This window comes from Antedon bifida, chromosome 11 (assembly GCF_963402885.1).
Source record: "Antedon bifida chromosome 11, ecAntBifi1.1, whole genome shotgun sequence".
NCBI classification, from domain to species: domain Eukaryota; kingdom Metazoa; phylum Echinodermata; class Crinoidea; order Comatulida; family Antedonidae; genus Antedon; species Antedon bifida.
The window spans coordinates 8,417,202-8,440,059 of record NC_136236.1 but is presented as its reverse complement, the minus strand read 5'-3'; the positions used below and the strand labels follow the sequence as shown (position 1 = coordinate 8,440,059).

Genomic DNA, 22,858 nt, shown 5'->3' with positions numbered 1-22,858 from the left:
AAATGCATATTTCTTTCATATTTGTATTGTATATTATTTATTATTTTGATATGCAATCACAATCTAAATCAGTAAATAACATCAATTTCCGTTATCAATCAATAATATATAAACCAAATTAAAATAAAATAACTTCCAAAAAATTCAATTCAATTACAATTCATATACCATTTATTTACAAAATCATTGTTCTAGCAATAACAACAAAAAATACTACTATTCATACAGTATACTGTACATAATATATGCAATACTGTAACAATTAACTGAGAAATAGCAAACTATTCCTGTTTCCTCAAACTTTTCTGCACTTAGTTACCGGCCTAGTTACTTCATGCTGGATCTCAGGTGAAATAAACGTCAAATGTGACTTCATGATTTCCCGCAAAATTCTCTTCCGTGGTACTGCTGTCGAGGAATTTATTTTTTCTAAATACCTCGTCCATTTTTGTACATAGAGTTTCAAATCTCTTGGTTCATAGTAGTTCGCTATATAAAATATATAAAAGAAATATGGCATTAATTTGTATAGTATTGCATGTTTTAGACATAATTTTAAAGGTGTATAATGTAGGACTGACCAAGTCTTTGACCTCTTGTTCTTTTAGATTTATTCTGTGGCCAGTTTCTGCAATCTTACTATGCTGTTTTGTCACAAGTGACACTGAGAGTTAATTTCTTAAATGCTCAAGATTCTCTTCTAAAGACTGGATTTTAATCATTGTAGCATGTCGATGTGCTGCAGCTTCTGATTTTCTCAAAGTCTGCTAGATGATCACCTGAGATTAAACAATATTGGTCAACCAAATAAATTTCAATCTGCATCAAAAATGAGCATCAAAATTATTATATTTAAAAAATGTTCACTATTTCTTGTAGCAGATAATGATAATATATGGATAATTCATAGGAAAATAAGTTCCAGCCAAAGGTTTGCTTTATTATGCATATAAATAGGATAAACAATTTTGAAATTCTATGCTCAAAGGGACATTGTGTATTTAAAGAGCAACTTGACCAATTGAGTTAATATGTAATGTCAATGTAAAGTTGAAACAACATTTGAATTTACCAGTCAAGATGTCAGCATCCTGTCGCGTGTTGAATATTATAACATATTGACACCTGGAAAAATAGTTGATTGAGGAAATATTTAATAAAGAAAAAGAGGTATATTTATAAATTACTGTAACAATTGTTTGTTTTGACAGTTATTTTATACTAACATTGTTCTTTAATATGGAAGTACAAACACACATTTCATTGTTTGGAGTGTGTATTAAACTTTCTAAAGAGGTGGTTATGATTATTTACCTACCCTGTTTTATTCAATGTCTACCAGGTATGGCCTAACAACGCTGTGCGATATTGTTTTGCTTCTTTTTTTTTCACTGCCATGGTCTAAAAAACAATAGATGCAACTGTACTTTCCTTTAAAAATAAATCAATTTTTAAATCTAAAGTACTTCAGTTTTGTGTCCAAACAAATCCAAACAAGAGAGCTAATAGCCAAAATATTAAACCATTATTATACAAATGTATTAATATTAAGGCCTAGCCTAGGCTGTAGGACTGTCACTCAGTCACACCAGCTAGCCTAAAAATGCACCAGGAAAGCAATAATTATTATTATAAACACATGCCATTAATTATTTGGTAACAGTTATAATGATTAAATTTAGGATTAGGGTAATAAAAGGTTTAACTATTACGAATTTTCTATGTTTGGGCCTAGCTTCATTCTAGGCCCACATTACTGTCACGGTCATCGCGGGCGTCAACGCACGTTCTAAGCCTATCGCCAAACCGTTTTCTCGCCGATAACAATAACAATGTATAAAGGGGTTGCAAAATATGCGAGTTTTACTAAAAACTGAACCAGGCTATATTAACAAAACTTGTATTATTTTGTTTATATAATAATGATGGACTATATTCTAGTTCGTTCTTTTTCTAAAAAAATGAATTATATCCAAAAAATAAGTAAAGAATACAATGATATTTTCTACTTACGATTGTTTACTATTTCATTACACAGTTTATCTCGACTTCCTGGTTTATGTGCGGGAGAATATTTCAGTAAAATGGACAATATCGTCGTTTATTTATTAATTTATAGTAAAGAAACAATAAAATATTTATTTTTTAATTGAACATACACTTTTTTTAATCGTTTGGTTTTGTAAAAAATGTTTTTACTACATAAAAACTCACGATAGCGAAATTTAATTTGGCGTTCGCGAAATAATGGTTTGTAAACAAAAATTATATGTTCGCGCGACTCGGGGAGCCTCGTCGGCTAACACTGAGGGCGCTTGACTTTTTCTAATATCTTAACATTAGTTGAAACAGCTGTGTTTTCATTCTCACAGATTTCCTTATCTTTATCGTTTCAATAGTAGTTTGGCTATCTTTCACGTATCTTTCAGAAAAAGTCTTTGGGAAAGTAATTACGCCGCCAGGTGTTATATTGAAATTGAATTAATTAATTTGAAACGGTAAAGATGAGGAAATATGTGAGAATGAGAAACAATTCCCCTTAATCGAGATTTGAACCCAGAACCTTCTGATTGATATGCATATATAATAATGTAATGTTCACAAATGCAAATTAATACACAAAAAAATAAAATATGTTTTTAAGAATTAGTGCAAGAAGCTCTTCAGCAAAAGATAGTGCCACTTCCCGAGGAAAAGCCAGAATCAGAGTCAGATTCGGAGGCTATGGCAAATGCAGAGCATGTGCCAACGCCAAAGGTAGTACCAGTGCAGGTGCAATCACCAGAACATCAAGGTAACTATAATATTAGTATAAAAATAAAACAGACAAATTTCTTGTTTCTGCCTCAAAATAAAATATTTATTATACGAGTACTTTCGACCATAGGTCATCATCAGGTACTGATAGAATATTGGTAAAAGACGAATACATATAGAAAAAGGGTACACTAGAAAACAAATGAGTCTATATTATGGGCTATATGGGCGTAACAATGAACAAGCAAATAACAAATAGACAAAAGCATTGACAAACAAAAGGTATTACATAATAATAACTCATGTCAATCAGATAGACAAGATAGAACTCAATTCCTAAATGATTTAAAAGATACATTAAGTCCATTGGGTTTGAGAGTTCCAAGTTGAAAAATTATACGTTCTTCTAGTCGTCTACGGTCGCGTCCGGATGAGTTGCATTGTTTTATGCCAGTAACCCGTATATCATTAATATTGTGGTTATCATGATGAAAATATTCTGCTACAGGGAGACCGGGTGTATTAAGATGAATGGAACGTAAATATTCTACAAATCTATCCCCAAGTCTTCGTTTAGTTTCTCCAATATAGATTACATTACATTTCGTACAAATAATGGCATATATCACATTAATGGAAACACAATTAAAATTATCTTGAATATCAAAATTCTTACGTGGTCCTATGATACTATTAGTACATATTACATGTTTACACGTCTTACATCTGTTTCTGTTACACTTAGTCATACCAACATCATTATGATTTGATGATTTTAATTTAGAATTCACTAACTGATCTTTAAGATTACGAACTCGTTTATATGATATCATGGGATGTACATTAAAAATGTTCTTAGTTACTGGGTCAGATTCCAAGATATGGTAGTTATCCATGACGATTTTTGCGATTTTCTTTGAAGTAGGATGGAATGTTAGAACTAAAGACGTACGATCAGACACATCATGAACTTTAGGTATGAGTGCTTCTTCATGAGTGACGGTGTGTATCTTATCCAATGATTTATCAACAATGTCATTAGGATATCCACGTTGATAAAAGAATTCAGCCATTTCTGCGGTCCTCAACTTAAAATCCTCATTGCTACTACAAATCCTTCTTAGTCTCAAAAATTGAGAATACGGAATAGCTCTCTTACAAGAAGGCGGGTGTGATGATGCGTAATTAAGGTATGTGTGGGCATCTGTATCCTTATTATGTACTGATGTTGTCAAATTTAAGTTATCAATACTTAATTGAATGTCCAAAAATGCGACCAATTTAGAGGATATTTCATATGTAAACTCAATAGCTGGATGGTAATTATTCGCAAAATCAATGAACGCAAGTACATCTTCAGTACTACCACTAGTTGCTCCAATACAATCATCAATGTATCGCTTAAATAATTCAGGTTTCTGTCCTTCAAATTGTTCAAAGATGTTCAAGGTAGCCCATAAAGAGACAAGCAAATGATGGCGCCATCTTGCTACCCATACTGACTCCTGATATTTGACGATAATATGATCCATTAAAAGCAAAAGCTGTAGTAGGGAGTACTAGTTCAGAAAGGCGAAGTATAGTTTCTACTGAGCACATTCGCGGTTGGTTTATGTCCTTCTCTAGATAGTGTCTGAGTGCGATTAGTCCATCATTGATAGGTATTGACGTATATAAAGATTTAACATCCATAGTGAAAATATATCCTCCCATTGATGTAAATTGAAAATTCTCAAATAATTTCACAGCTTCATTAGTATCCTTAATATACGTTGGTAATTTTTGCACGATAGGTTGCAAAATACTATCTATAAATTCACTAATAACCACAGTGGGACTATTACAAGCTGAAACAATAGGTCTTCCTGGGTTACTTTGTTTGTGAATCTTTGGTAGCATATACCAATTAGCACAGGACCCATCAGTGTTAATTAAGCTGTTCGCAGTTGCAGGAAGTTGATTATTCTTAATCAGCGATTTGAAGGACAGAAAGGATTTGAAGGACAGAAACTAAACGAAGACTTTGGGATAGATTTGTAGAACATTTACGTTCCATTCATCTTAATACACCCGGTCTCCCTGTAGCAGACCATTTTCATGATAACCACAATTTCATGATGTGTCTGATCGTACGTCTTTAGTTCTAACATTCCATCCTACTTTAAAGAAAATCGCAAAAATCGTCATGGATAACTACAATATCTGACCCAGTAACTAAAAACATTTTTAATGTACATCCCATGATATCATATAAACGAGATCGTAATCTTAAATATCAGTTAGTGAATTCTAAATTAAAATCATCAAATCATAATGATGTTGGTATGACTAAGTGTAACAGAAATAGATGTAAGACGTGTAAACATGTAATATGTACTAGTAGTATCATTCAAGATAATTTTAATTGTGTTTCTATTATTGTGATATATGCCATTATTTGTACGAAATGTAATGTAATCTATATTGGAGAAACTAAACGAAGACTTGGGGATAGATTTGTAGAACATTTACGTTCCATTCATCTTAATACACCCGGTCTCCCTGTAGCAGAACATTTTCATGATAACCACAATTTCATGATGTGTCTGATCGTATTATTAATTTTATTTATTAATGATATACGGGTTACTGGCATAAAACAATGCAACTCATCCGGACGCGACCGTAGACGACTAGAAGAACGTATAATTTTTCAACTTGGAACTCTCAAACCCAATGGACTTAATGTATCTTTTAAATCATTTAGGAATTGAGTTCTATCTTGTCTATCTGATTGACATGAGTTATTATTATGTAATACCTTTTGCTTGTCAATGCTTTTGTCTATTTGTTATTTGCTTGTTCATTGTTACGCCCATATAGCCCATAATATAGACTCCTTTGTTTTCTAGTGTACCCTTTTTCTATATGTATTCGTCTTTTACCAATATTCTATCAGTACCTGATGATGACCTATGGTCGAAAGTACTCGTATAATAAATATTTTATTTTGAGGCAGAAACAAGAAATTTGTCTGTTTTATTATTATACATGATCCTGCCTATGCAGCACCTATTTCTTTCCTTTTATAATATTAGTATGTATGACTAGCATAAAGTATACATACTCTTTTGAAAACACACTTTGTTAGTCTGTCACAACAGGGAAGAGTGGAATTACAATATCTATTCTTAAAATTCACTCCTCCCAGGTCATAATTTATTTATATCAGTCTCTTTCTATTTTTAACCGCTTTGCATTGTGTTTCTGTCCTGCCTTGTTAACTAGCATATATTTTTGTTGACATTAGTGTTGTTTGCTAAAATTGATAAAATAACAAACTATTATTTTCCATAATTCAAAAATTAAGATTTAATATTTTTAAATAACAATTTTATAATAAATATATAAGCTTTCAGTAAAAATATATATATATATATATATATATATATATATATATATATATATATATATATATATATATATATATATATATATATATATATATATATATATATATATATATATATATATATATATATATATATATATATATATATATATATATATATATATATATATATATATATATATATATATATATATATATATATATATATATATATATATATATATATATATATATATATAAACAAATCAGGCAAAGAACATTAATTCTAAACCGCCCGGTGATATACTGAAATTTAATTAATTAATTTGAAACGATAAAGATGAGGAAATCTGTGAGAATGAGAAAAAGTCGCCCCAACCGAGACTCGAACTCGGACCGCCTGCTTGATATGCAGATGTCCTAACCATTAGACCACTGGGGCTTTCATGGTATTGTTCGAACTCGATTGGATAGCGACTCTTTAACATTCTCGGCGTGGTACGGCGGAACAGCACTAGTCCTCAGTTGTACGCACGCGCACCAGAGATCAAATTGATACGCCCTCATCTTACAGTATTTTTATTCACGAGGCGGGATCTCCGAAGAGATACTTTTATATATATAAACAAATCAGGCAAAGAACATTAATTCTAAACCGCCCGGTGATATACTGAAATTTAATTAATTAATTTGAAACGATAAAGATGAGGAAATCTGTGAGAATGAGAAAAAGTCGCCCCAACCGAGACTCGAACTCGGACCGCCTGCTTGATATGCAGATGTCCTAACCATTAGACCACTGGGGCTTTCATGGTATTGTTCGAACTCGATTGGATAGCGACTCTTTAACATTCTCGGCGTGGTACGGCGGAACAGCACTAGTCCTCAGTTGTACGCACGCGCACCAGAGATCAAATTGATACGCCCTCATCTTACAGTATTTTTATTCACGAGGCGGGATCTCCGAAGAGATACTTTTATATATATAAACAAATCAGGCAAAGAACATTAATTCTAAACCGCCCGGTGATATACTGAAATTTAATTAATTAATTTGAAACGATAAAGATGAGGAAATCTGTGAGAATGAGAAAAAGTCGCCCCAACCGAGACTCGAACTCGGACCGCCTGCTTGATATGCAGATGTCCTAACCATTAGACCACTGGGGCTTTCATGGTATTGTTCGAACTCGATTGGATAGCGACTCTTTAACATTCTCGGCGTGGTACGGCGGAACAGCACTAGTCCTCAGTTGTACGCACGCGCACCAGAGATCAAATTGATACGCCCTCATCTTACAGTATTTTTATTCACGAGGCGGGATCTCCGAAGAGATACTTTTATATATATAAACAAATCAGGCAAAGAACATTAATTCTAAACCGCCCGGTGATATACTGAAATTTAATTAATTAATTTGAAACGATAAAGATGAGGAAATCTGTGAGAATGAGAAAAAGTCGCCCCAACCGAGACTCGAACTCGGACCGCCTGCTTGATATGCAGATGTCCTAACCATTAGACCACTGGGGCTTTCATGGTATTGTTCGAACTCGATTGGATAGCGACTCTTTAACATTCTCGGCGTGGTACGGCGGAACAGCACTAGTCCTCAGTTGTACGCACGCGCACCAGAGATCAAATTGATACGCCCTCATCTTACAGTATTTTTATTCACGAGGCGGGATCTCCGAAGAGATACTTTTATATATATAAACAAATCAGGCAAAGAACATTAATTCTAAACCGCCCGGTGATATACTGAAATTTAATTAATTAATTTGAAACGATAAAGATGAGGAAATCTGTGAGAATGAGAAAAAGTCGCCCCAACCGAGACTCGAACTCGGACCGCCTGCTTGATATGCAGATGTCCTAACCATTAGACCACTGGGGCTTTCATGGTATTGTTCGAACTCGATTGGATAGCGACTCTTTAACATTCTCGGCGTGGTACGGCGGAACAGCACTAGTCCTCAGTTGTACGCACGCGCACCAGAGATCAAATTGATACGCCCTCATCTTACAGTATTTTTATTCACGAGGCGGGATCTCCGAAGAGATACTTTTATATATATAAACAAATCAGGCAAAGAACATTAATTCTAAACCGCCCGGTGATATACTGAAATTTAATTAATTAATTTGAAACGATAAAGATGAGGAAATCTGTGAGAATGAGAAAAAGTCGCCCCAACCGAGACTCGAACTCGGACCGCCTGCTTGATATGCAGATGTCCTAACCATTAGACCACTGGGGCTTTCATGGTATTGTTCGAACTCGATTGGATAGCGACTCTTTAACATTCTCGGCGTGGTACGGCGGAACAGCACTAGTCCTCAGTTGTACGCACGCGCACCAGAGATCAAATTGATACGCCCTCATCTTACAGTATTTTTATTCACGAGGCGGGATCTCCGAAGAGATACTTTTATATATATAAACAAATCAGGCAAAGAACATTAATTCTAAACCGCCCGGTGATATACTGAAATTTAATTAATTAATTTGAAACGATAAAGATGAGGAAATCTGTGAGAATGAGAAAAAGTCGCCCCAACCGAGACTCGAACTCGGACCGCCTGCTTGATATGCAGATGTCCTAACCATTAGACCACTGGGGCTTTCATGGTATTGTTCGAACTCGATTGGATAGCGACTCTTTAACATTCTCGGCGTGGTACGGCGGAACAGCACTAGTCCTCAGTTGTACGCACGCGCACCAGAGATCAAATTGATACGCCCTCATCTTACAGTATTTTTATTCACGAGGCGGGATCTCCGAAGAGATACTTTTATATATATAAACAAATCAGGCAAAGAACATTAATTCTAAACCGCCCGGTGATATACTGAAATTTAATTAATTAATTTGAAACGATAAAGATGAGGAAATCTGTGAGAATGAGAAAAAGTCGCCCCAACCGAGACTCGAACTCGGACCGCCTGCTTGATATGCAGATGTCCTAACCATTAGACCACTGGGGCTTTCATGGTATTGTTCGAACTCGATTGGATAGCGACTCTTTAACATTCTCGGCGTGGTACGGCGGAACAGCACTAGTCCTCAGTTGTACGCACGCGCACCAGAGATCAAATTGATACGCCCTCATCTTACAGTATTTTTATTCACGAGGCGGGATCTCCGAAGAGATACTTTTATATATATAAACAAATCAGGCAAAGAACATTAATTCTAAACCGCCCGGTGATATACTGAAATTTAATTAATTAATTTGAAACGATAAAGATGAGGAAATCTGTGAGAATGAGAAAAAGTCGCCCCAACCGAGACTCGAACTCGGACCGCCTGCTTGATATGCAGATGTCCTAACCATTAGACCACTGGGGCTTTCATGGTATTGTTCGAACTCGATTGGATAGCGACTCTTTAACATTCTCGGCGTGGTACGGCGGAACAGCACTAGTCCTCAGTTGTACGCACGCGCACCAGAGATCAAATTGATACGCCCTCATCTTACAGTATTTTTATTCACGAGGCGGGATCTCCGAAGAGATACTTTTATATATATAAACAAATCAGGCAAAGAACATTAATTCTAAACCGCCCGGTGATATACTGAAATTTAATTAATTAATTTGAAACGATAAAGATGAGGAAATCTGTGAGAATGAGAAAAAGTCGCCCCAACCGAGACTCGAACTCGGACCGCCTGCTTGATATGCAGATGTCCTAACCATTAGACCACTGGGGCTTTCATGGTATTGTTCGAACTCGATTGGATAGCGACTCTTTAACATTCTCGGCGTGGTACGGCGGAACAGCACTAGTCCTCAGTTGTACGCACGCGCACCAGAGATCAAATTGATACGCCCTCATCTTACAGTATTTTTATTCACGAGGCGGGATCTCCGAAGAGATACTTTTATATATATAAACAAATCAGGCAAAGAACATTAATTCTAAACCGCCCGGTGATATACTGAAATTTAATTAATTAATTTGAAACGATAAAGATGAGGAAATCTGTGAGAATGAGAAAAAGTCGCCCCAACCGAGACTCGAACTCGGACCGCCTGCTTGATATGCAGATGTCCTAACCATTAGACCACTGGGGCTTTCATGGTATTGTTCGAACTCGATTGGATAGCGACTCTTTAACATTCTCGGCGTGGTACGGCGGAACAGCACTAGTCCTCAGTTGTACGCACGCGCACCAGAGATCAAATTGATACGCCCTCATCTTACAGTATTTTTATTCACGAGGCGGGATCTCCGAAGAGATACTTTTATATATATAAACAAATCAGGCAAAGAACATTAATTCTAAACCGCCCGGTGATATACTGAAATTTAATTAATTAATTTGAAACGATAAAGATGAGGAAATCTGTGAGAATGAGAAAAAGTCGCCCCAACCGAGACTCGAACTCGGACCGCCTGCTTGATATGCAGATGTCCTAACCATTAGACCACTGGGGCTTTCATGGTATTGTTCGAACTCGATTGGATAGCGACTCTTTAACATTCTCGGCGTGGTACGGCGGAACAGCACTAGTCCTCAGTTGTACGCACGCGCACCAGAGATCAAATTGATACGCCCTCATCTTACAGTATTTTTATTCACGAGGCGGGATCTCCGAAGAGATACTTTTATATATATAAACAAATCAGGCAAAGAACATTAATTCTAAACCGCCCGGTGATATACTGAAATTTAATTAATTAATTTGAAACGATAAAGATGAGGAAATCTGTGAGAATGAGAAAAAGTCGCCCCAGTTGTACGCACGCATATATATATATATATATATTTTTGTGTGTACAACTGAGGACTAGTGCTGTTCCGCCGTACCACGCCGAGAATGTTAAAGAGTCGCTATCCAATCGAGTTCGAACAATACCATGAAAGCCCCAGTGGTCTAATGGTTAGGACATCTGCATATCAAGCAGGCGGTCCGAGTTCGAGTCTCGGTTGGGGCGACTTTTTCTCATTCTCACAGATTTCCTCATCTTTATCGTTTCAAATTAATTAATTAAATTTCAGTATATCACCGGGCGGTTTAGAATTAATGTTCTTTGCCTGATTTGTTTATATATATAAAAGTATCTCTTCGGAGATCCCGCCTCGTGAATAAAAATACTGTAAGATGAGGGCGTATCAATTTGATCTCTGGTGCGCGTGTGTACAACTGAGGACTAGTGCTGTTCCGCCGTACCACGCCGAGAATGTTAAAGAGTCGCTATCCAATCGAGTTCGAACAATACCATGAAAGCCCCAGTGGTCTAATGGTTAGGACATCTGCATATCAAGCAGGCGGTCCGAGTTCGAGTCTCGGTTGGGGCGACTTTTTCTCATTCTCACAGATTTCCTCATCTTTATCGTTTCAAATTAATTAATTAAATTTCAGTATATCACCGGGCGGTTTAGAATTAATGTTCTTTGCCTGATTTGTTTATATATATAAAAGTATCTCTTCGGAGATCCTGCCTCGTGAATAAAAATACTGTAAGATGAGGGCGTATCAATTTGATCTCTGGTGCGCGTGTGTACAACTGAGGACTAGTGCTGTTCCGCCGTACCACGCCGAGAATGTTAAAGAGTCGCTATCCAATCGAGTTCGAACAATACCATGAAAGCCCCAGTGGTCTAATGGTTAGGACATCTGCATATCAAGCAGGCGGTCCGAGTTCGAGTCTCGGTTGGGGCGACTTTTTCTCATTCTCACAGATTTCCTCATCTTTATCGTTTCAAATTAATTAATTAAATTTCAGTATATCACCGGGCGGTTTAGAATTAATGTTCTTTGCCTGATTTGTTTATATATATATATATATATATATATAACATATATATATTTTTAGTAAAAGCTTATTATAACATTATTACGCTAAGCAAAAAAATTAACCTGAAATATTAGCTATACACGCGTTAATAGTGGATATGTAATCGAGTGCAACAAATACACGTTCAGGAAGAAATTGCTAAATGATGGTATTACATAGTGTAACAACCAGTTTTATATTATTTTGTTTGAAGGTTTGCATGGCGAAATCAAATGTTGATATAAAGTTTGCGGTACACCACGTGTATTATTTCTTACATTCTCACTCCTGAGGACGATCAAAGCATATGTTGATCGAAACGTCGAGAATCTCAACAGTTTTTTTCAGAACTAATAAACGTGGTGTACCGAAAACTTTATATCAACAGTTTTATATTCATGACATTTGCTAATAAACTCTAGAACATGTATGTAATGATCGTATGTATCCTAATATCAGCCGACAAATGTGTTGGATTTTTTTATTTGTACGTTTGAGTTAATTTTACTATTGGGCTCTATATTTTTAAAGCATATACAATTTTACACATTTTGTTAATTTGTATATGTTTTGTTCTAATTTGTACGCTTTGCGTTGATTTTACGAGTTACGTTGTGGCTCTACACACACTCACCGTAAACATAATGCTATTCTACTATTATGTGGCTCGCTCTACACGTTTTGAAGCTTTTATTGTAAGAAAAATGTTTTACGGATTGCGTTATATGTTAAGGGTTGTTTTTTTTATTTCTCCATTGATGTTACGGTTTAGAAAAGAAATATTTATTGTATAATATGTTATTTTTTTGCAGGTGTTGTTGGGGCATCAAGTTTAAATTATCCAGGTATGTTATATTTGCTGTGGTAATGTTTTACAATAATTGGATATTAACTAAATGCAACGCACTGTCGCCCATAGACAGAACGGAAACTGTAAATAGGAATGTTTTTATACGTATAACAATAATTGATAACATTCAGTGCAAACGTGTACCATGTTTAAATAAATACATATAAATATACATTGTGATACTTTTTAGGCAATAGTGACGAAAATGAAAGCTCATCGAGTCATCCAAGTAAAGGTAACATACTAGTAGACCTATAGCAGGGAATAGTTAAATTACATGTAATTTAACTCTTCCCTGCCTATAGATATAGATAGAGATAGACCGGGCGCCCAGAGAATGTATTCATGTGAAAGGCCACACGGAAAAAAGTTGTTGGACATCGTTCCCATATGCGTATAAAATGTTAAAACAGCAATGACAGAAACTTTACCCTGTGAGTTACCCGAAACAGTAGCCCCAAGTGACCACTCAAAAATGGTGCCATTCATGTCAAGAGCCACACGTCTAATTTCTTTTCTATTATAACTGTTACACAAATATATTTGACAGCGACTTTATCCTGTACAGATTCGGTGGCTATGGTAAATGCAGAGCATGTTCCAATGCCAGAGGTAGTACCAGTGCAGCTGCAATCACCAGGACATCAAGGTAACTACAATAGTAGTATGTATGACTAGGATAAGTTATACATACTCTTTTGAAACACACACTTTATTAGTGTGGAATTACAATTTCTACTCTTAAACTTCACTCTTCCCTGATCACGCAAAAGGACGAACATACTCATCACAGCAACTTCAACCTATAAGTTGCCTTGGACAGTAGCCCAGAAATGTCCGTTGGACCATACAAAATATGATCCCACGGAGAGCCACACTGCCAATTCCCTTTTTATTTTAACCTTTATGACTTGAAATATACGAATGTATTCACGACAGAAATTTTATCCTGAAAGTTGCCCCAGTCAGTAACCCAGACATTTCTCGGTCTCGGAATCTCGGTTGGGGTGACTTTTTCACATTCTCACAGATGTCCTCATCTTTATCGGTTCAACAGTAGTTCGGCTATCTTTCACGTGTCTTTCAGAGAAATTATTTGGGAAAGAAATCAGGCCGCCCGGTGATATACTGAAGTTGAATTAATTAATTTGAAACGATAAAGATGAACAAACTTTTTTTTCATCATCTTTTATTTTATGTATTTCATAAAACAGTATACATTACTTAACTTGGTTACATTACAAAGTAATACAAAATAATAATAAAGTAACCTTTTCAAGTTACAAAACATATATGACTATTTTTATACATAAATATCAAAACAGATTTCATTAAAAAAAAAAGAATGATGCGAAATAAAAGTCTAACTATTCTTAAAAACAATGTACAGTTTCTTTATACCTCTCGTATGCCGATTTGAAATGATTTATCTGAGGTTTTTGTCCGTTAACTTTGCAGTTAATGTTATAAATAGACAATTTTGCAATCAGTATTAAGTTATTAATTGCATGATTATTTCTATGATTTTCAATACCAAAACATATCCTTTATTTATCTAGTAACTTTTATTTTAAACTGTTGTTCAATAATAACTTGTATTTTCCTCCATACTTTGCATTACATGAACATGTGTATTAAAATTTGTTCGTTTTCTAAACAAAACATTCAGAAATTGGTGATTCAACAATTGGTATCTTATGTAGAAAACAGTTAGTATAAATAATACGGTGAATAAATTTATATTGACATTTTTAAAGTTTGGTATTGATTGTGCATTTATGCAAAGTTGTGAATATTATATACCATTTCAATTGTGTATTATCAACTTCAATTCATCATCAGGCATTCTTCTTTTTTCTGTTTTCATCAAATTATTTATTTTAGAATTTTCGATTATTAAATTTGATGGGTTTATATCGGTATTCTCAAATATTATTTGCTTCCAGTGCCTTGGAATTGAGTGAACACTTTTTAAATTTGGTCTAAAATTGAATCGTTCTTCGAATTCTTCTAAGTTAAGAATTCAGTTGCTATGAGTAAAAAATATTTTTACTGTATTTGATATTTTTGTCCCACCAAACCTTATTCATATTAATGTGGGAAACCGGAAGTACAGATAGGGAGATATATTAGTGTAATCATTCAGAAATGACGGACATGCGCGGTAGAATAATTTAGACCGGTGTATATATAGCGGCCCGCACGTGGGTACAGGTTGTGCATATCCATCGTGGCTGAGTAGAGGCAGTCAATAATATATTATCTAAATTACTTGAAACATTTATACCAAGATATCGTATGGGTTCGTTAGTCCATATTATGTTTTGTTTGGTGGGAATTTTAAAACCGAATTTCTTAATGAGCCCAATCTCATTATATTACTTTTTTCATAATTTATCTTAATGTTTACGTTATTATAGGATATACCTTCTACTTTTTCTGTTTGACTGACTGCATTACCTAGGATTTCCGCACATAGAATAAACAAGTATGGTGATAGAGGGCATCCTTGTCGTAAACCACGACTAAGACTACAAAATTCAGAAGAAAAACCGTTATTAATAACTTAACTAAAAATACTGCAATATAAAGAAGTTTTATCCAATTTATAAAGTTCTTTTCAAATCAAAATTGTTCTAGTGCATAGTAAACAAAGTCCCATCTTATTTTATCGAATGCTTTTTCAAAGTCTACGAAAAAAAGTAGATTCGTAAAAATTATTTCTTTGTGCATGTTCAATAATGTCAATAAGCAGTTTTATATTATCGCCAATGTATCGTTAAGGAATCCCGTTTGATCAAGGCTAATCACATATGGTAATACTTATTTTAGTCGTGGCGCAATGGTCTTGGAAATAATCTTATAATCGACGTTCAGTAATGAGATGGGACGCCAGTTTTTTTAACAACATTGGCGATTTGTCTATTTTTTTGGAATCAATGATATTACGCCACGCCTTTGTGAAAGATAAAGACTTCCTCTTTGAAAAGAGTATTTGAATGAATTTGTTAGGGTTTGGCTAATTTCAGTCCAAAAACATTTGTAAAATTCAGCTGGGAGACCATCGGTTCCTGATGTTTTATTGTTATCCGTTTCATTTAGGGCCTCAAAATAATATTTTTCGTAGAATGGGAGTTAACCCGGAACCTTCTGATTGATGTGCATATATAATAATGTAATGTTCGCAAAATGCGAATTAATACACAACAAATAAAATATGCTTTTAAGAATTAGTGCAAGAAGCCCTCCAGCAAAAGATAGTGCCACTTCCCGAGGCAAAGCCAGAATCAGAACCAGATTGTAGATTTTAGGAAGGAGAAAGGACGCAACCCTCGGGTATATATCATAAATGACGAACCAGTCGATATTGTCTATTCCTTTAAATACCTAGGTACTATATTTGAAGACAATCTCGGCTAGGAATTATTAAATACAGAGGCAATAGTAAAGAAAGGAAGCTGAACCATTTTAATATCGATTTTTTATAATTCCTTTATTGAGAACGTTTTAACGTTTTCCTTTATATGCTGGTTTTTTAGTCTTAGGGTCAAAGAGAGAAACTCACTACAAAAAATTGGTACCTTAAGTTCTAAATTAATAGGTTGTCAGCTTCGTAGCTTATCTTCTTTCTGTGACATGCAAACTCAGGAAAAAAGTAGAGCTATTCTAAAAAATATTAATCATGCCTCATGGGCGTCGCTTTCGATGTCCGGAATGTAGAACAAACCGGAAAAGTAATTCGTTTTTGCCAGTGGCCATCCGACTCTTAAATTCTTGAACTTTGACTCTTGTTATAGTGTATGTTTTGTGTATTGTGATATATTGTATATTTTGTAAGATCATTTTAATCCAGACCTTTTTATTTGAATTGCCCCGTGTGGGATGATTAAAGAATTTTGAATTTGAATTTGCTAATAAACCTACAATCTAGAACATGTATGTAATGATCGTATGTATCCTAATATCAGCCGACAAATGTGTGGGATTTCTAAGATATTTTTATTTGTACGTTTGAGTTAATTTTACTATTGGGCTCTATATTTTTAAAGCATATACAATTTTACACATTTTGTTAATTTGTATATGTTTTGTTCTAATTTGTACGCTTTGCGTTGATTTTACGAGTTACGTTGTGGCTCTACACACACTCACCGTAAACATAATGCTATTCTACTAATTTGGCTCGCTCTACACGTTTTTATTTAGAAAAAAAAAATGTATTGTACATGTTATATTTTGCAGGTGTTGTTGGGGCATCAAGTTTAAATCCAGGTATGTTATACTTGCTGTGGTAATGTTTTACATTAATTGGATATTAATTAAATGTAACTCACTGTCGCCCATAGACAGAACAGAACTGTAAATATGATTGTTTTTATACGTATAGTAATAATTGATAACATTCAGTGCAAACATGTTCCATGTGTAAATAAATGCATATAAAAATATTGTGACACTTTGTAGGCAATAGCGACGAAAATGAAGGCGCATCATCGAGTAACCAATTTCATCCAAGTAAAGGTAACTTACTAGTAGACCTAGATAAAGATTACAATGCAATAACTATGGTCATGATACAGTGTGCTATTCATTAATTTCATTAACTGAACAACAATTTACAATCATGTTAACCTACTTATTCTGAATTGATTACATAATATTGTAAAATTGTTTTTTTTTAACCATGTAGATCTCTCGGACGATGAATTTAAACAGTTAATTACAGAGTTTGCACAATGGTATGATGAACGTGGACTCCTTAACAGACTGAAAGTTCTGTTTAAAGAAATGATAGGCGACTTTGAAGCGTTGAAAAGAGTTACCAGTACATTCGACCTGTTAGCACTGTTAACTGATTCTGGGCTGTTGAGTCGACAAAATCTGTCTGTGCTGTATGACACAATACAGATAACTAAACAAAATGGCTTTGAAGACATGGCTAAAAATAAACTTCCTTTTTTCCAAGGTTTTGAGATCAGAACTATAATATTGTCATTTTCAGAACATGCCTTAAATCTGTTTAATCTGGGAAAAAGTCTCAGTGACTCAGATGTGAAAACTCTTGATGGACGATACAACTTTCCTGTTTTAAAGAGGTATGCAGATAATTGGAGTTTGATTTCGGATTTTGAAAAGCGAGGGTTGTTGAGTGAAGACAACATTGAATTGGTTAAAAAGAGTGTGGAAAGAAACTAAATTTAGACTTTGTGGTGCTATATTTTAACCATTTGTGCAATAAATAACTATGTATGCATGCACTAGGCCTATACACATTTACGTATGGAAACATTTCAGTAAACCTCGCGTACCGTAACTGTTATTAATGCGTGGCTCAGAGTTGATAACAACATGTACCATAACCGTTTTAGCCTAAATATTTCAGGTTCTAACGGATTTTTCGTTACTACCGTTAAGATTCTGAGAATTGTTTGATACTAATACTGTAATAATAAAAATAATAACTAGAGTATTTGTTATTTAGGAACACTTTTAAGAATGCACATAACTGTCCAATTGTACCATTCATTTTTACGTTTGCTTGTGCACTTCTATTTTATGATGTAATGCAGTTTATGCATTGATACCATAGTACAGGTATTATAATATTATATAACACCTAAATAAATTACTGTCATTTGCTTGGACGATTGTGGGTAAACGATCGTTTAATAGTACTGTTCTCCATGTACAAAAAAAAATCTGTTTGGAAAATATTTTGTTTATTCTTTTGAAATACAACAGCGCCACCTATTTTGTACTTTCGTCGCCGCCAAATGTTACTGTTTAAATCAATGGTGATTGGTGAATAAAATGTAGGCCTTGGCTAGGCCTACCATTTATTTGACTCAAATGGCATGAATCTATTTATATCTTATATAAAACAAATAATGAATGTTTTATATTCGTGTAATGATACAAATAATGGCATTTGGTGAATAATAAAAGTTTATATATCAACGAGGCGACAGCCGAGTTGATATATAACCTTTCATCCTTCACCTCATGCCATTATTTGGACCATTACACCCATAAACATTAATTATTTGTATAGTATTGAACAGCTATTTCGTTGAGAGATTTAATGTACGTATAGTATGATATAATACGTTTTTATGATACCGCACTCTAATGCAACTCAGAAGGTAATTACTGAAAATGGCAATGATGTGGATATCAGTGACTGGATTTCAATAAAGATACAAATGAATAAGAAAACAAAATCCTAAATTAAAACGACAAAGTTAATCAGCCAAAATAAATTGCAGGGTATCACTAACATTTCCACCATGCAAGTAATACATATAGTATTGCAATATAAAAGTAATGTTAAAGTCTATATACATTCAGCCTTGTCTTTGGCAATTGATCTGTAACTCCAACATTTCACCCGCAAAGTTTGCCCGATTGATTTTGGCATTATGCTTGTCAGTGCTGGTACCATGTCAGTACAAATCAATGCTTTTTTAATCACCATCTCATGCATTTTGGTAAATTAAAAAATATCTGGAGGTTATTAAACATTGTAAATACTATTCCATGTATTCAATACGTCTAGGTTATATTACTGAGTAATAGTTTACTCTGAGACATACAGAACAAGATACAAGTTACTACAATTAAATGTGTCTAAGCTGCTGCTAAACATCACATTAAGTAACTGTAACCATTATTTTTGCACCGGTATTTACAGATTGACACTGGCTACCGGTATGTTGTGTATTTTCTACAATAAGCGATCATGTAATGTTTGTAACTTTTTGTATTGATAATATACTGTTATTTTGTATTTTAAAGATCTTTTAATATTTGTAATGTTTAGTGCATTGACAAGTAGATTGCAATAAATATTGGGTAATTACAACCATATTTTTAAGTCAAAACAAATGGACAAAAAAACAAAACTATGTATCTGTATCATTTGATATTTTATTCAACTCATTACATTTATTGAATTATTGAGTACTAGCGTAATTGAGTTTTATTAATAAATTGTAGAGGGTGTATTATGTTAGTGCATACGGTACCAATTGTAGTTACTATTATTATTTTCTTTTTTTCTTAATCACAAAAAATAATAAATACATTTGCTTTCATTATTAAAATCACATTATCATAACTATGATCACTCTTTTTATATATAAAATAAACAGGAAAATCTATTTTTAGCGCAGAATGTCCTCGCAGTATCATTCAGTAATATATACCACCTGTCACCCCTGATGCTTTAATTTAGTAAATACTGGTAGGGGTGATCACAGAACAGATATTGCAGTAAAACAATTCCTTTAGTATTCTTATTTGTACAATAATAGATTACAATGACGCAGAAAGGAAGTCCAACTTGTTTATTGTATAACGGAAGTTGTACCAAACTAGTTAATTTAAGTTTCAGGATACGGTGCTTTTTAATGACATGCCACGAATTGTATTATTGACGCTAAATATATAAATAAATAATATTTGAGATAATATACTGTATGTATGGCAATAGCAGTAGAGACCTAAACTTCGTGTTACAGTTTACATATTTCTTACTGCCCAAAGAACGGAAGAAATTTTTAAAAATAGGCATACTGGCATCTAAATTATCTGTCAGACAAAGTTTAATAACAAAGCTAAAAAACGCGGATCGCCATGCCGAAGTATGTGCAGCAAATCGGCAATACGGACGTATGAATTCGCAGTCCGTACTCACTGACGTCATAACATCTAAAAATTAATTTCGATGGGGACACTGTATCTTAACGTGTACCTGCACGGAACTAATAGTAGCCTACCATACTAAGAGGAAGGATGTACATGTATTTATATTGTTAATCTGATGTATTTATAAGAACATTTCTATTGGTTATGTTTCATTGTATTATGTTAGATAGAGTGCGCTATATATGTATTTGCCAACCGAAATGTTTGGTCTAGTGCTAAAGGCTTTAACCTATTACACGGGAGCCCTCGGTTTGGGGTTTATCAAGAACATGTTTTATTATTTGGCAAAACGAATTTTGCCAAGTATAGTATTCATTTTGTTTGTATGTACGTATGTTTGTTTGTTAGCACGATAGCGCCTACAGTTTTCAAGTTATCGTTCTGAATTTCTGGGTGTAGATAGGTATATACTTTCAGACCATGCCTATTGAAAATCAACAACATTGGTTTCTATATATAAATTTACGTAAGGGCAAAATTCGGTAAATCGCGCGTTATTTCTAGAATGTTTACTCGATGGTATATAAAGTTGGTTAGAATCTCGGTACTGATTTTAACCACCTGATATAACCCTGTTTACTAATTAAATTTAGTTAGATAATTAGTTATTGACAATTAAAACGAATTTAGGTTCAACGATTTGCCCAAAATAGGGTGTTTTCCGATCGTGGTATACACTGTCTAATGGATGTCCTCATGAAAAATACCAGCACACAATAATACGATGAACTTCGCATTTTCCTATCTCCTCCTACGATAATTGTTTTTAATAGCTGAAAACAGCTCGAGTACAGTATCATAATGTTGAAGACAGGCCGTTTTTCTTTAAAAAATACTATTTTGATAAATTTAATATACGTTTATACAAATGTATTGATTTGCGATGAATGGAACATCCCAATCTCTTAGACTGCCGGAGTTTGGTTTAACACAAGTAGGTAAATTTAAGAGCCCTTGGTTTAACACATACGGTATTTTTGTTATTTTGGGTATGTGGAAATGTAAGGTTTTTTTGGTTTTAGAAAATACAATAGGCTAATGGTTATAAGAAAAAAAATGAAACAACAATATAAATACAATAAATATATGTACCTATTCAACCAAGAACGAAAAGAAATCTGCACAATATTGAAAAAATAATAGCTTTAAGTAATGTGATTTTCCAAATGGAATGCAATCAATCAAATAAATCAAATCAAAAAATATTATACAAAATTACTTTTAACAAGAATTATTTTTCTTTTATCTGCAAATTGCTATAAATAGACTGTCTACAGTAGTCATTGCCTCCAAAACAGATCACAATTTGCAACGAAAACGTGTATAATGACGTCACCTAATAAAGTGAGTAAACAATGTTAGAAACAGAAACAGAAACAATGTTATAAACAGAAACAAAGTTAAACAGCACGTTACTATAAAAGTACAATATAAAAATGAATGAAAATGAATTATATAAAGGTAAGAAGGAAAAAAGGTAAAACATTATAGTTTCCTGAACAAACTTCACAGCAATAAGGTGTTTAGTTGAGTCATCGGTGTATATCTGTAATTATGTATGTGATATCTATTGTAAGTCACATTTTTCCATAATTATAAAAAAAAACTCCAAACAACAAGCCAGAATTGATTATGTTTGCACAATCTTAATCTTGAGTTGACGATTGGTGTGTACTGCATGACGTTTGGTGTGTACTGCATGATGTTTGGTGTGTACTGCATGACGACTGGTGTGTACTGCATGACGATTGGTGTGTACTGCATGACCATTGGTGTGTACTGCATGACGATTGGTGTGTACTGCATGACCATTGGTGTGTACTGCATGATAAATGTGAACTGAAGGCAGAGGAGGCGTTCCATAGTTTTCTACATCTATTATGTAGCCATCTTGTTAACAAGTATAGAGGGCGTGCTGTCATAGTCCATCATTGTGTGTAATTTTTTTCTCCAAAAAACTAGTTATTTCTTTATTTTTAATGTATACAACTAACCAAAAAGTGATTCAACTTATTAAAATAAATATAAACCAATTAACATTAACGATATTAACACATAACTTCTAAAATAGATATAGGCCTAAAGGAGAGAAAAGACCTATGTATTGAATATTGTGAATGTATTTTTATTGAAATAAAAATGTCACAATACAATTGTTGGTATCATATACAGACCTCCCGATTAAAATAGAACTTTTTAATAGATCACTAGACGATTTTCTCAATACTGTAACATTAATTTACTTAAGCACGCATTGACCGATTTTGTAAATGATTTTCTAGAATTAATGATGTCACAATCCTTTTACCTATCGATTTCAAGACCCACTAGAATACATAACAACACATCTTCATTAATTGATAACATTTGTGGCACATGCAAGG

At 34.0% G+C, this 22,858-nt stretch overlaps 1 protein-coding gene and 3 non-coding genes across 4 annotated transcripts in view; all 4 read left to right on the top strand.

Annotated features, from left to right (window-relative positions):
* The window catches only part of LOC144856252 (uncharacterized), a 331,955-nt gene that overhangs the window by 18,827 nt on the left and 290,270 nt on the right, over nucleotides 1-22,858 (top strand). The window contains exons 18-21 of the mRNA XM_078714200.1: nucleotides 2,645-2,794; nucleotides 12,730-12,762; nucleotides 12,958-13,002; nucleotides 13,336-13,416. Of these exons, the coding sequence (XP_078570326.1) occupies nucleotides 2,645-2,794; nucleotides 12,730-12,762; nucleotides 12,958-13,002; nucleotides 13,336-13,416 (309 nt within the window). The remainder of the gene's footprint in view (nucleotides 1-2,644; nucleotides 2,795-12,729; nucleotides 12,763-12,957; nucleotides 13,003-13,335; nucleotides 13,417-22,858) is intronic.
* On the top strand, nucleotides 11,003-11,074 carry Trnad-auc (transfer RNA aspartic acid (anticodon AUC)). The gene has a single exon. It is a non-coding gene; the product is annotated as a tRNA-Asp (tRNA).
* Nucleotides 11,367-11,438, top strand: Trnad-auc (transfer RNA aspartic acid (anticodon AUC)). The gene has a single exon. It is a non-coding gene; the product is annotated as a tRNA-Asp (tRNA).
* Trnad-auc (transfer RNA aspartic acid (anticodon AUC)) lies at nucleotides 11,731-11,802 on the top strand. The gene has a single exon. It is a non-coding gene; the product is annotated as a tRNA-Asp (tRNA).